The 14666-nt window shown below is 43.2% G+C and overlaps 1 protein-coding gene across 1 annotated transcript in view; it reads left to right on the top strand.

Annotated features, from left to right (window-relative positions):
• col27a1a (collagen, type XXVII, alpha 1a) overlaps nt 1-14666 on the top strand; it is a 210187-nt gene that overhangs the window by 48811 nt on the left and 146710 nt on the right. The window contains exons 8-10 of the mRNA XM_055875638.1: nt 1664-1708; nt 12911-12964; nt 13721-13765. Coding sequence (XP_055731613.1) covers nt 1664-1708; nt 12911-12964; nt 13721-13765 — 144 coding nt within the window. The remainder of the gene's footprint in view (nt 1-1663; nt 1709-12910; nt 12965-13720; nt 13766-14666) is intronic.

Raw genomic sequence — 14666 nt, 5'->3', positions numbered from 1 at the left:
TATTGTGGTCTACAGGTTATCATAAGATATTCTACCTCAGGTGAGCAATACCTCAAGACTTATTTAATATTAGACATTGCACTCCAGCAGTTATTGACAAATGGACACACGCCCCCGCCCCTCGTCTTACCAGACATAGCTTCTCTGTCCTACCGATGCACTGAGAAGCCAGCTCTTTATTATCCGCGTTGTCGTTCAGCCACATCTCGGTGAAACATAAGATATGACCGTTTTTAATGTCCCATTGGTAGGAAAGTCTTAATCGTAGACCGTCCAGTTTGTTTTCCAATAATTGCACGTTAGCCAATAATACGGAGAGTAGTGGTGGTTTACCTACTCGTCTGCAAATTCTTCCAAGGGACCCCGCTGTCCTCCCCCTTTTCCTTGGTCTTTTCTTCACGCTGATGATGGGGATTTGGGCCCTGTCTGGACAAAGCAGTATTTCCTTCGCGTCGGACTCATTAAAGAAAATCTTTGTCCAGTTCAATGTGAGTAATTGCTATTCTGACGTCCAGATGCTCTTTTGGGTCATAAGAGACAATAGCAGCGACATTGTGTACAAAATGAGTTACAAACAATGCTAAGAAAACAAACAAAATTGCACAGTTGGTTAGTAGCCCGTAAAACGGCAGCCATCCCCTCCGGCGCCATTATTAAATAGGTGGTATATTTGAGTATGAGGTGTGTGAGCTTGTGTGTATGTGTTTTGTGTTACTGAGTGAGTCTATATTTGTCTCTTACTTACTACAGGAGTACTACTTACTACTCCCACTTACTACAGGAGATGGCATGATGACTGTTCGAGAGTTTTATGGCCTGGAGATAGAAGCTGTTTTTCTTGTCTTTCGGTCTCGGCTTTGATGCACCTGTACTGTCTCTTTCTGTTAAATGGTAGCAGAGTGAACAGATCATGACTCGTATGGCTGAGGTCCTTGATGAACTTCTTGGCCTTCCTTTGACACAGAGTGCTGTAAGTGGCCTGGAAGGCAGGCAGTGTGCCCCCGGTGATGCATTGAGCTGACCACACAACCCACTGGAAAACCATTCGGTTGAAGGCCGTGCAGTTGCTGTACCAGGCGATGATGCAGCCTGACAGAATGCTCTCAATGGTGCATCTATAGAAGTTTGCCACATTTCTACAGCTGCCTGATGTTGTGCATTATTCACCATGATGTCGGTGTGGTGGGACCATTTCAGGTCCTCAGTGATGTGCACATCAAGGAACTTGAAGCTCTTGACCCTCTACACTGTGCCCCATCGATGTGGATGTGGGCATGCTCCCTCTTCTGTCTCCCGTAGTCCACGATCAGCTCCTTTGTTTTTTTTATTTTGAGGGAGAGGGTATTTTCCTGACACAACTCCACCAGGGCTCTAGCCCTGCCTGTAGACTGTCGTGCCGTTGAGGCCTACCATTGTCATGTCGCCAGCAAACTTGGTGATTGAGTGAGGGTCGTGTGTAGATATGTGGGTGAACACGAAGAACAGTGTTAGCTAGTGTTCCGTGACTGCAGTACTCTCGGCTGCGTGTGCCCTTTAATAATTCTTCAGTGTTCTCTCAGATTTTACCTAATTTCTTTAACTGTTTCAATCTATAATTTCTCACTTGCTCTCTCTCAATTTGTCTCTATGCGTGGTACTCATTTCTTTGTGTTTCTCTCCTCAGGGACAGAGAGGGCATCCTGGTCCACCTGGTCACGAAGGAGAGCCTGTGAGTATTAATTAGTTCATATCCAGTAGAAACTCAGTTATAACTGGTTATCACATGTCATGTTACACCTCTACATACACACAAGGCACTGTTTTGATAGTACATAAATGCGTAGATAACATAAATATCCCTAATTTTCCTTTAGCCAGTCACAATACTTCACTAATTTCAAAACCTCTCCTTTTATGATGTGCATAAGGCCAACGCTTACTTATGTGGGTGTAAAGCAGTGGGACTTGAGTAAAACCGTCATACTTGAGAAAAGGGAAAGTTACCCAGTAAAATACTACTTGAGTAAAAGTATAAAAGTATAAATAAAAGTATAAATAATTTCAAATTCCTTATATTAAGCAAACCAGCCAGCACAATTTTCTTGTTTATAAATGTACTGATAGCCAGGGGCACACTCCAACACTCAAACATCATTTACAAATTTGTGTTTAGTGAGTCCGCCAGATCAGATGCAGTAGGGATGACCAGGGATTTTCTCTTTAAGAGTGTTAATTGGACATTTTTCCTGTCCTGCTAAACATAAAAAATGCAGTAGTATTTTTGGGTGTCAGCGAAAATGTATGGAGTAGAAAGTACATTATTTTCTTTAGGAATGTAGTAAAGCAAAAGTAAAAGTTGTCAAAAATAGAAATAGTATTACTTAAGTATTACTTTAACCACAGGATCGGTGTTCCTCCCCGTGGGACGGTTGAGCTAACGTAGGCTATTGTGATTAGCATGAGGTTGTAAGTAACAAGAACATTTCCCTGGACATAGACATATCTGATATGGGCAGAAAGCTTAAGTTCTTGTTAATCTAACTGCACTGTCCAATTTACAGTAGCTATTACAGTGAAAGAATACTATGTCAAATCAAATCACATTTATTCATAAAGCCCTTCTTACATCAGCTGATGTCACAAAGTGATGTATGGAAACCCAGCCTAAAACCCCAAACAGCAAGCAATGCAGGTGTAGAAGCACCATGCTATTGTTTGAGGAGAGTGCACAGTTTTGAATTTGAAAATGTATCAATAAACCAATTAGGCACATTTGGGCAGACTTGAAACAACATTTTGAACAGAAATACAATGGTTCATTGGATCAGTCAAACTTTTTGCACATACAATGCTGCCCTCTAGTGGCCAAAATCGAAATTGCACCTAACCTGGAATAAAACATTGTGACCTTTCTCTTGCATTTCAAAGATGCTAAAAAAAAATATCGTTTTTTTTCTTTGTATTATCTTTAACCAGATCTAATGTGTTATATTCTCCTACGTTAATTTCACATTTCCACAAACTTCAAAGTGTTTCCTTTCAAAGATCCAAGATGGCTTAGCAGTTCAGACGTCATTTTTGTCCTCGTACTGTCTTGTCCTGTATATATATATTTACACCTTCTTCGCATATCTTTTATATTTTTTTATTATCCAAGAACTCAACTACAAAAGCTTTCCTGCAACCCGCCTCACCAATTACAACAAAAAAGTATTATTTACCTCAAATCTGAAAATCCACAGTGAAGCTAACCAGGGGCTAATCAGAAGTTAGCCAGAAAGCTAACCAGAAGTTAGCCAGAAAGCTAACCAGAAGTTAGCCGAAAGCTAATTTGAAGCTGCCCAGAAGTTAGCCGGCTTGCTGGCTAGCGTTGGTGTTTCAGCTGCCCACGTTTTGTGGTCATCAGCTATTCCTTTAGCTCGATAATCTACCGGCACTTTTGTGCAACGCGACTCGGACCGGAGCATACCGGGCCTTTTTTTTTTCTCTCAGTTTCCCCGGATTTCAGCCGCAGGCTCTGGACATTTGCACCTTGATTTCGCAGCTAGCTAGCTGCAAACCGTGTGACTATTGGCTTACGTCGATCCCGGAGCAAACTTAAATTATTCCGGAGCTAGCCAGCTGAGGAGTTCCATCAGCCATTCCTGGGCTACAGTCACCTATCCGGACCCGTTTTTTTCCCCCTGCAGATACGGAGCCCCACCGGGCCTTCACGATTGACTGCCGACGTTATCTGCCCGAGGAAGTTATCCAACTGGCACCTCCGTCGCGACGTTACCTGAACGCTCACCTGGGGCCCGCTAATCGTTAGCTGCTATCTTAATAAGTATTTCGGACAATTTATTTTTTTTTTTATTTTTTTTTTTCTTGGGTCACTATATCTATTTTGCCAATTGGATTGATCCCCTCTACAAGACACGGAACCCCACTAATCTACCGACGGAAACGCACGAGGTGTCTAAAAATAGACCTCCATCCTATGCTATCTTGCTACCGATAGCCATCTACCCGGCCAGCTGTCTGGATCGCCGTGACCCCAACCAACCTCTACTCACTGGACCCTTATTGATCACTCGATTAAGCATGCCTCTCCTTAATGTAAATATGCCTTGTCCACTGCTGTTCTGGTTAGTGTTTATTGGCTTATTTCACTGTAGGGCCTCTAGCCCTGCTCACTATACCATATCCAACCTTTCATTTCCACCACCCACATATGCGATGACATCACCTGGTTTCAATGATGTTTCTAGAGACAATATCTCTCTCATCATCACTCAATACCTAGGTTTACCTCCACTGTATTCACATCCTACCATACCTTTGTCTGTACATTATTCCTTGAAGCTATTTTATCGCCCCCAGAAACGTCCTTTTACTCTCTGTTCTAGATGCTCCAGACGACCAATTCTCATAGCTTTTAGCCGTACCCTTATCCTACTCCTCCTCTGTTCCTCTGGTGATGTAGAGGTGAATCCAGGCCCTGCAGTACCTAGCTCCACTCCTATTCCCCAGGCGCTCTCTTTTGATGACTTCTGTAACCGTAATGGCCTTGGTTTCATGCATGTTAACATTAGAAGCCTCCTCCCTAAGTTTGTTTTGTTCACTGCTTTAGCTCACTCTGCCAACCCGGATGTTTTAGCCGTGTCTGAATCCTGGCTTAGAAAGACCACCAAAAATTCTGACATTTTCATCCCCAACTACAAGATTTTCAGACAAGATAGAACAGCCAAAGGGGGCGGTGTTGCAATCTACAGCAAAGATTGCCTGCAGAGTTCTGTTTTACTATCCAGGTCTGTTCCCAAACAATTTGAACTTCTACTTTTAAAAATCCACCTCTCTAAAAACAAGTCTCTCACCGTTGCCGCCTGCTATAGACCACCCTCTGCCCCCAGCTGTGCTCTGGACACCATATGTGAACTGATTGCCCCCCATCTATCTTCAGAGCTCGTGCTGCTAGGCGACCTAAATTGGAACATGCTTAACACCCCAGCCATCCTACAATCTAAGCTTGATGCCCTCAATCTCACACAAATTATCAATGAACCTACCAGGTACCACCCCAATTCCGTAAACACGGGCACCCTCATAGATATCATCCTAACCAACTTGCCCTCCAAATACACCTCTGCTGTTTTCAACCAAGATCTCAGCGATCACTGCCTCATTGCCTGCATCCGTAATGGGTCAGCGGTCAAACGACCTCCACTCATCACTATCAAACGCTCCCTGAAACACTTCAGCGAGCAGGCCTTTCTGATCGACCTGGCCGATGTATCCTGGAAGGATATTGATCTCATCCCGTCAGTAGAGGATGCCTGGATATTTTTTTTAAATGCCTTCCTCACCATCTTGAATAAGCATGCCCCATTCAAGAAATTTAGAACCAGGAACAGATATAGCCCTTGGTTCTCTCCTGACCTGACTGCCCTTAACCAACAGAAAAACATCCTATGGCGTTCTGCATTAGCATCGAACAGCCCCCGTGATATGCAACTTTTCAGGGAAGCTAGAAACCAATATACACAGGCAGTTAGAAAAGCCAAGGCTAGCTTTTTCAAGCAGAAATTTGCTTCCTGCAACACAAATTCAAAAAAGTTCTGGGACACTGTAAAGTCCATGGAGAATAAGAACACCTCCTCCCAGCTTCCAACTGCACTGAAGATAGGAAACACTGTCACCACCGACAAATCCACTATAATTGAGAATTTCAATAAGCATTTTTCTACGGCTGGCCATGCTTTCCACCTGGCTGCCCCTACCCCGGTCAACAGCACTGCCCTCCCCTCTGCTACTCGCCCAAGCCTTCCCCATTTCTCTTTCTCCCAAATACAGTCAGCTGATGTTCTGAAAGAGCTGCAAAATCTGGACCCTTACAAATCAGCCGGGCTAGATAATCTGGACCCTTTCTTTCTAAAACTATCTGCTGAAATTGTTGCCACCCCTATTACTAGCCTTTTCAACCTCTCTTTCGTGTCGTCTGAGATTCCCAAAGATTGGAAAGCAGCTGCGGTTATCCCCCTCTTCAAAGGGGGGGACACTCTTGACCCTAACAGCTACAGACCTATATCTATCCTACCCTGCCTTTCTAAGGTCTTCGAAAGCCAAGTCAACAAACAGATTACCGACCATTTCGAATCCCACCATACCTTCTCCACTATGCAATCTGGTTTCAGAGCTGGCCATGGGTGCACCTCAGCCACGCTCAAGGTCATAAACGATATCTTAACCGCCATCGATAGGAAACAATACTGTGCAGCCGTATTCATTGACCTGGCCAAGGCTTTTGACTCAGTCAATCACCACATCCTCATCGGCAGACTCGACAGCCTTGGTTTCTCTAATGATTGCCTCGCCTGGTTCACTAACTACTTCTCTGATCGAGTTCAGTGTGTCAAATCGGAGGGTCTGTTGTCCGGGCCTCTGGCAGTCTCTATGGGGGTGCCACAGGGTTCAATTCTTGGACCAACTCTCTTCTCTGTATACATCAATGATGTCGCTCTTGCTGCTGGTGATTCTCTGATCCATCTCTACGCAGACGACACTATTCTGTATACTTCTGGCCCTTCTTTTGACACTGTGTTAACAACCCTCCAGGCGAGCTTCAATGCCATACAACTCTCCTTCCGTGGCCTCCATTTGCTCTTAAATACAAGTAAAACTAAATGCATGCTCTTCAACCGATCGCTGCCTGCACCTGCCCGCCTGTCCAACATCACTACTCTGGACGGCTCTGACTTAGAATATGTGGACAACTACAAATACCTAGGTGTCTGGTTAGACTGTAAACTCTCCTTCCAGACTCACATCAAACATCTCCAATCCAAAGTTAAATCTAGAATTGGCTTCCTATTCCGCAACAAAGCATCCTTCACTCATGCTGCCAAACATACCCTTGTAAAACTGACCATTCTACCAATCCTCGACTTCGGTGATGTCATTTACAAAATAGCCTCCAAAACCCTACTCAATAAATTGGATGCAGTCTATCACAGTGCCATCCGTTTTGTCACCAAAGCCCCATACACTACCCACCACTGCGACCTGTACACTCTCGTTGGCTGGCCCTCGCTTCATACTCGTCGTCAAACCCACTGGCTCCAGGTCATCTACAAGACCCTGCTAGGTAAAGTCCCCCGTTATATCAGCTCGCTGGTCACCATAGCAGCACCTACCTGTAGCACGCGCTCCAGCAGGTATATCTCTCTGGTCACCCCCAAAACCAATTCTTCCTTTGGCCGCCTCTCCTTCCAGTTCTCTGCTGCCAATGACTGGAACGAACTACAAAAATCTCTGAAACTGGAAACACTTATCTCCCTCACTAGCTTTAAGCACCAGCTGTCAGAGCAGCTCATAGATTACTGCACCTGTACATAGCCCATCTATAATTTAGCCCAAACAACTACCTCTTTACCTACTGTATTTATTTATTTATTTTGCTCCTTTGCACCCCATTATTTCTATCTCTACTTTTTTCTATCTCTACTATCTCTACTTTTTTTACTTTTTTTTACTTGCTATATTGTATTTACTTTGCCACCATGGCCTTTTTATATTTTTATTTATTTATATATATATTTTGTTTGCCTTCACCTCCCTTATCTCACCTCACTTGCTCATATTGTATATAGACTTATTTTTCACTGTATTATTGACTGTATGTTTGTTTTACTCCATGTGTAACTATGTGTTGTTGTATGTGTCGAACTGCTTTGCTTTATCTTGGCCAGGTCGCAATTGTAAATGAGAACGTGTTCTCAATTTGCCTACCTGGTTAAATAAAGGTGAAAAAAAAAAAAAAAAAAAATGGTATCAAGAATATGCATATCCTTGCTTCAGGTCCTGAGCTACAGGCAGTTAGATTTGGGTATGTCATTTTAGGTGAAAAAAAGGGTCCGATCCTTAAGAGGTTTTAATGTAGTTTTACTTAAGTACTTTACACGACTGGTGTAAAGTTAACATTGTGTATTTGCAAAGCAATTGCTATTGTCAATCAAGTGTTGTGCTGGGTATTTGGAATGATGCAGTTCGTTTTGGAAACATCTTCGCATTGTCGCTCTGTCAAAATGTCTCTGCTACAGTGCCATAGGAAAGCTCTTATGAATGACCCCTGATGCAAAAATAAGACCAGAGCAACTCCAAACCCATTATGTCTCGCCTCAGTCTGCCACTCTCCGTCAATGTCCAACAGCCCAAATTATGGACTGTATTATGGGATCGCAAAAGTGCTATGGCGACCATGGTAACGGATGATGATTTGGCATTCTAAAGCATCTATCAATCAGATTGATTCCATTATCGACTCTTGGGAGTTCCAGCCCCAATCCCTTTTCTGCAGTTGGCAAATGGCTGAGCCAAACATGCCTGGAGGCAGCCAGAACTGGAGTGAGGAGAGATCTGGCTGGCTGGGCTGTTCCAGCTCCAAGAGCAGAGCCACTCACACCATCCAACACAGACACAGCCACTCAGCACTATACTGATAAACCCAAGGAACACACAACAGTAGCAACGCTCATTCCCCTCCCACCTGAGGATCTGTCTTTTTCATTCATCTATTTCCTGTGTTTGAGGGGGGTGCAAAATCCACTTGTCACTTAAATCTCACTGGATTGATTCTTTTCACTTTATTGCGACTCTTTCTTACTCTTGCTTTGTGCCTGTCGTTTTTTTCCCCTTTAACGTTACAACCACAGACGTGTTTGTAATGACCTGTCAAAATGGAATATATTGTCTTTCCGTTGCATCTATAACAACGGTAAAGCTTCGTCAGGGATTTGATGCATGGTCTTGGAAGTTACATCACAAGAAAGAAAAGAAAGGTAACATTATTTTGATGTGTGTTGATTTTTTTGCCCTATTGAAAAAAAATGAGAAAAAATAATAATTTAATACAAGTTGAAATGTTTACAAATGAAATGTGCTGAAATCAACACTCAGTTTATAGTGCTATTATGTCTGAACTCGCAAACAATGTTGTAACGTGTGCGCTGAGAATCGGGAAGCAAGTTCAGGGAGTGAGTGGTTTAATAAATAAACGTAACATAATTCCAAACAAGAAAACACAAACAACGCACAGACATGACACAGGAACCGAAACAATGACGACTGGGGAAGGAACCAAAGGCAGTGACATATATAGGGAAAGTAATCAGGGAGGTGATGGAGTCTAGGTGAGTCTGATGACGCTCAGGTGTGCGTAACGATGGTGACAGGTGTGCGCCATAACGAGCAGCCTGGTGACCTAGAGGCCGGAGAAGGAGCGCACGTGACAAATGTATAGTATGAATAGAGTAGGAAAGTGTATACATTCACTACTGTAAGTCACTCTGGATAAGAGCTCTGGATAAGAGCATCTGCTAAATGACCAAAATGTAAATGAAAAATGTATGTATAGATAGATGTAATATAGAGTCAAGCGTGTTGATCTGATTTAATCTGATGGTATACTGCTATTGACACACTTGCTGAATTATGCAACAGAACGTGGTGAGTGCAGGTAAGCCTAGACAGAGCAAGTTGTTGGAGTTTGCAGCCCTGTTCCACCCCTTTATGTTAATTTATTGGATCAAATTATTATTCACTTTTATTTAACTAGGGAAAAACACATTGAGACCTAGGTCTCATTTGCAAATGTGCCCTGGGAACAATACAGAAAATAACATTTTATACAATTTAGAACACAAACTTAAATAGAAAATATTATATGCACAATAAACAATCAAACAAAAACAAACACATGTATCATTATAAAAACCCTTAGCCTTTCTACTAAGCTGACCCACAGACAACAACACATCCAAATGAAATGTTACTTGGAGATTATTACACATGATAAGGGCCTGGTAGGAAAAGGATGATTTGCCCAACTCTATGGATACATGTGGAGTCTCCAGCATTAACCAACCCTGTAATCTAGTGTTGTAATATCCGAGACAGAGTCTCTGAATAAGTAAGGTGTGATCCACAGTGTCGAATGCCTTGGACAGGTCCATGAAGAGGGCGGCACAGTGTTTCTTCGTATCTAAACAATTTATGAGATCATTTAAAATCATAGAAGTAGCAGAGATGGTCCTATGACCTGGTCTGAACCCTGACTGTTTTACTTTCAGAAAAGATGTAGCGGTTAAAAGAGATCTAAACTGAGTATTTTTTCTTCTTGTTCATTTTGACTCCTGCATGCTTTGTTGACTATTAACTTTCTTGTTTACCCTACCGTGGGACAGACTGTTCGGGACTCTGACTCTCTATTGGTTACACAGACTTTTGGCCCCCCCATCCTGTTCTATCCACCTCTCGCCGGCTTTGTATTCATGTTATCTGGTGAAATTGCTGTATAATATGATCCTGTTGCCATCTAATGCACATTCCCATGTCATACATCAACACTGCAGAGCTCTCCCTGTCCTCTGCTGTGCCTTGATTGTATTACTGTTGATGATATCTGGAAATGTGCATGTACACCCTGGCCCAACTACTGTTGCTAGCCCCAATTCTGACTTGTGCTCTGTTTCACTGATTTCTGCTCTCGTAAAAGCCTGGGTTTTCTGCACGTTAACACTAGAAGATTATTACCTAAAATGGATTGAAAGTGTGGGTTGACAGCTCCAATCCAGATGTGTTGGTCATTACTGAGACGTGGTTAAGAAAGAGTGTTTTGAATACTGATGTTAACCTTTCTGGCTATAACCTTTTTCGGCAAGACAGATCTTCCAAAGGTGGGGGAGTGGCAATCTTTTTCCAAGGATCACCTTCAGTACTCGACTGAAACATTAAACATTCAAATAACACTTTGTTGGCTGTTGTGGGGTGTTATCGTCCTCCATCAGCGCTGGCCTGTTCCCTACCTGCACCCTAAGCACTCTCCTGGCCCCTTACACTAAGTCTGAATTTGTTCTGCTACGAGACCTAAACTGGGACATGCTTGACCAAGTCCTAAAGCAATAGGACTCCCTAAATCTTTCTCATATTATTACCAATCCCACAAGGTATGACTTCAAATACCCAGAAAAGGTCACTCTCCTTGATATTATCCTCACAAATAATCCTGATAGGTACCAGTCTGGTGTTTTCTGTAATGACCTTAGTGATCACTCTTTTACAGCCTGTGTTTGTAATGGTTGCTCGGTGAAACGTCCTGTCCTGATTTGTCATTGACACTTGCTAGAAAACTTTAATGAGTAAGCCTTCCTTCATGACCTGGCCTCTGTAAAATGGTATAGAATCAGCTTGATCCTCTCTGTCGAAGATGCTTGGACCTTCTTTTTTGATGTCTTCAGTGATATTGTTAACAAACACGACCCCATGAAGAAAATGAGAATTTAAAAAATGTTTAGCCCTTTGTTCAACCGTGATTTTACAGAGTTACTCCACCTCAGAGTAGCACTTGGCGAAAGGCTCAGCACACGCCTACTCATGGTTGAATGGCTCTCGTTCAGGCAAATGAGAAATAAGTGCACCCAGGCTTATCCGGAAGGCCAAAGTTAGTTACTTTAAGGAGCAGTTCTCTCTCTGTGGGTCTAATCCCAAGAAGTTCTGGAAAACGGTTAAAGACCTGAAGAATAAACCCTCCTCCTCACAGCTGCCCATGTCCCTTAAAGTTGATGATGTGGTTGTTACTGACAACATTTACATTTACATTTACATTTAAGTCATTTAGCAGACGCTCTTATCCAGAGCGACAACAAGCACATGGCTGAGTTCTTTAATCACCACTTCATTAAGTCAGGATTCCTTTTTGCCCACTCAACATTTCCTCATCTCCCACCCCTTCTAATGCGACTAGACCCGATGCTCCTCCCTCTTTTCCCCCTGCCCTGCTACTAAGTATCTCCCTGGAGGCGGTCACTGAGTCTGAGGTGCTAAAGGAGCTCCTTAAACTTGACCCCCAAAAAACATCTGGGTCAGATGGTTTAGACCCTTTCTTCTTTAAGGTTGCTGCTCCTATAATCCCCAAGCCTATCTCTGATCTTTTTAACCTCTCTCCTCTCTGGGGAGGTTCCCATTGCTTGGAAGGCAGCTACGGTTAGGTATTTATTTAAAGGGGGAGATCAAGCTGATCCTAGCTGTTATAGGCCTGTTTCTTTTGTGCCCTGTTTATCTAAAGTTTTGGACAAACTTGTCAATAATCAACTGACTGGCTTTCTTGATGTTTATAGTATTCTCTCTGGTATGCAATCTGGTTTCCGCTCAGGTTATGGATGTGTCACTACAATTTTAAGCGTCCTCAATGATGCCACCATTGCCCTTGATTCTAAGCAATGTTGTGCTGCTATTTTTATTGACTTGGCCAAAGCTTTTGATACGGTAGACCATTCTATTCTTGTGGGCCGGCTAAGGAGTATTGGTGTCTCTTTGGCCTGGTTTGCGAACTACCTCTCTCAAAGAATTCAGTGTATAAAGTCAGAACATCTGCTGTCTCAGCCACTGTCTGTCACGAAGGGTGTACACCAAGGCTCGATCCTAGACCCCACGCTCTTCTCATCCATTTATATGCAGATGCTGAAGTATAACAAAACAGCCCCCACAATCTTTTTATAATCAATTTCTCTCAGCCAATCATCAGTCATTTATTTAAGTGCTGTGCTTGTTGAATGTCCTTCCCTATAAGCATGCTGAAAGTTTGTTGTCAGTTTGTTTAAGCAGTACTGCAAAAAAATTCACTAACAGAGTGCATTAAACACGATTTAGAGCTTGTTTAAGGAAAAGTGTTTTTTTTCAATTTCATGCTTGAAACTCGCTGAAATTGGTTCCTATCCTCTAGTTTACTCACGTTATGGAGCTGTTACGGTGACGTGGCAGCTTTGGTTTAGTTTGACCGTTACACTACCTATTACTCTGCACAAGGCACTGTAATTACTGTAATGTAATTACTTACTGTAATGTTTTATCAATCTTTTCTATCTGCCTTTAACCCCACCTTCCTCCTTTCCCACAGGGGGAGCGAGGTCCAGACGGAAGCCCAGGTGCCAAAGGTTATCCTGGCAGGCAGGTGCAGTAAATCCTCTGATGTGCTGTGACTGTTATAGTAGGGTCAGGGGTCAGGCTTGACTGGTACAGTGGGGTCAGGCTTGTCTGGTACAGTAGGGCAAGGGGTCAGATTTGACTAGTAGTGAAGGGTCAGGGGTCAGGTATGACTAGTAGAGGAGGGTCAGGGGTCAGGAGGTTATGCTCATCTAGAGTAGGGTTAGAGGGTTCATACCAGCTCTTGACTGGTGGATTAAGGAGGATTAAGTGTTAACAGGTTGTACCTGTGCAGGGGAGAGTGAATGGACTAGAGCTATGATGCATAATTATGCATATCACAATTCTGCACATCTACACAAAGTGCAGGACAAGAGTTGTTGTCATGTAAATCATGCCACAGAGTCAGCTGAAGAGCTATAGTAAATCTTCCTAAGAATAAATGTTTTGACAATATATTAAGAGACTCTTTCAACTACATACTTCAAACCCAAGTCTGCTTCAGACACAGCTGCTTTCCTGGCATGTACTCCTAGGATGGGTTACTGTGTTTCTAGAAACTGCTACAATAGAGGAAGTCCTGTCTCTCCCTGCTGTTAATCACACACCGACTCATAAATTCCCAATTGACAGACTGATAAAATTGCACACAGACGCACGTATGCACGAACGCGCGCACGCACACACACACACACATAGTATCACTGTGATAATTGGTTGGTTTTTATCTTAACCACGAATTGTGTTTAACCGTTCAACTATTTTTTCTCTGTCTTCGTCGTAGGGTTTGCCAGGTCCCATAGGAGCCATTGGGCCGAAAGGCGCTCGGGTAGGTGTACCCTTAATTCCCTCTACCCCAATTATTTTCCAGTGGAGCCTGACTTTCTTTAGCAGTGCTATAGCCTGGATATTTGAGTCATACCCATAAACACCACACTGAACGCTGTTGTCATGCCTACGGGTCGTGATTTGATCAATTCTGGAAAGAGGCTGATGTTCTTATGTTTACTGTATGTCTTTGGTTTTCAAGGGCAATCCATCTCTGTCTTCTATGTTTCGGCTGATCTGACCTTGACTTCTATGCATCCGGCTTGACACAGATTTTACTACTCTCTGTTTACAGTGGATAGTGTCTCCAGTCTGCAGCAAAACACACTCGCTTGCCAAGAGTTGTTTGATCAAAGTTATTGGTTTTGTCTGCTATCTCACACACACACACACACACACACACACACACACACACACACACACACACACACACACACACACACACACACACACACACACACACACACACACACACACACACACACACACACACACACACACACACACGTACTGTACTTCTGCCTTTTCCACATAAACAGTTGTCTAACTGTATACAGCCGCCACACACACACACACACACTCTCAGTGATGTGATGTTATGTTGCGCTTCATTAAAGACCCTTTATCAGCTCCCATGGCTGTTCCAAAACAGGCCCTGCCCCCACCGGCTGGAATTTCCTGTTTAAAGTAGTAAAAAGAGGCCTTCCATCCTCTCCTTCTCTCCATCAGCAACCCCCATCCCCTGATCTACCACACAACCATCTCCCTGTCCTATCTACATCCATCCCTTACCTACCTATAACTACCACCGTATCTATCCCCTACCTACAACCATAAGCTATGCATCAACCAACTCCCTCCCAACCCCTGGTTCACACATCTACCCCTTATCCCATATTTAC

This window comes from Salvelinus fontinalis, chromosome 21 (assembly GCF_029448725.1).
Source record: "Salvelinus fontinalis isolate EN_2023a chromosome 21, ASM2944872v1, whole genome shotgun sequence".
In the NCBI taxonomy this organism is placed as follows: Eukaryota; Metazoa; Chordata; class Actinopteri; order Salmoniformes; family Salmonidae; genus Salvelinus; species Salvelinus fontinalis.
Note: the sequence above shows the minus strand (reverse complement) of the source record. Positions and strands in the feature narration are given on the sequence as shown.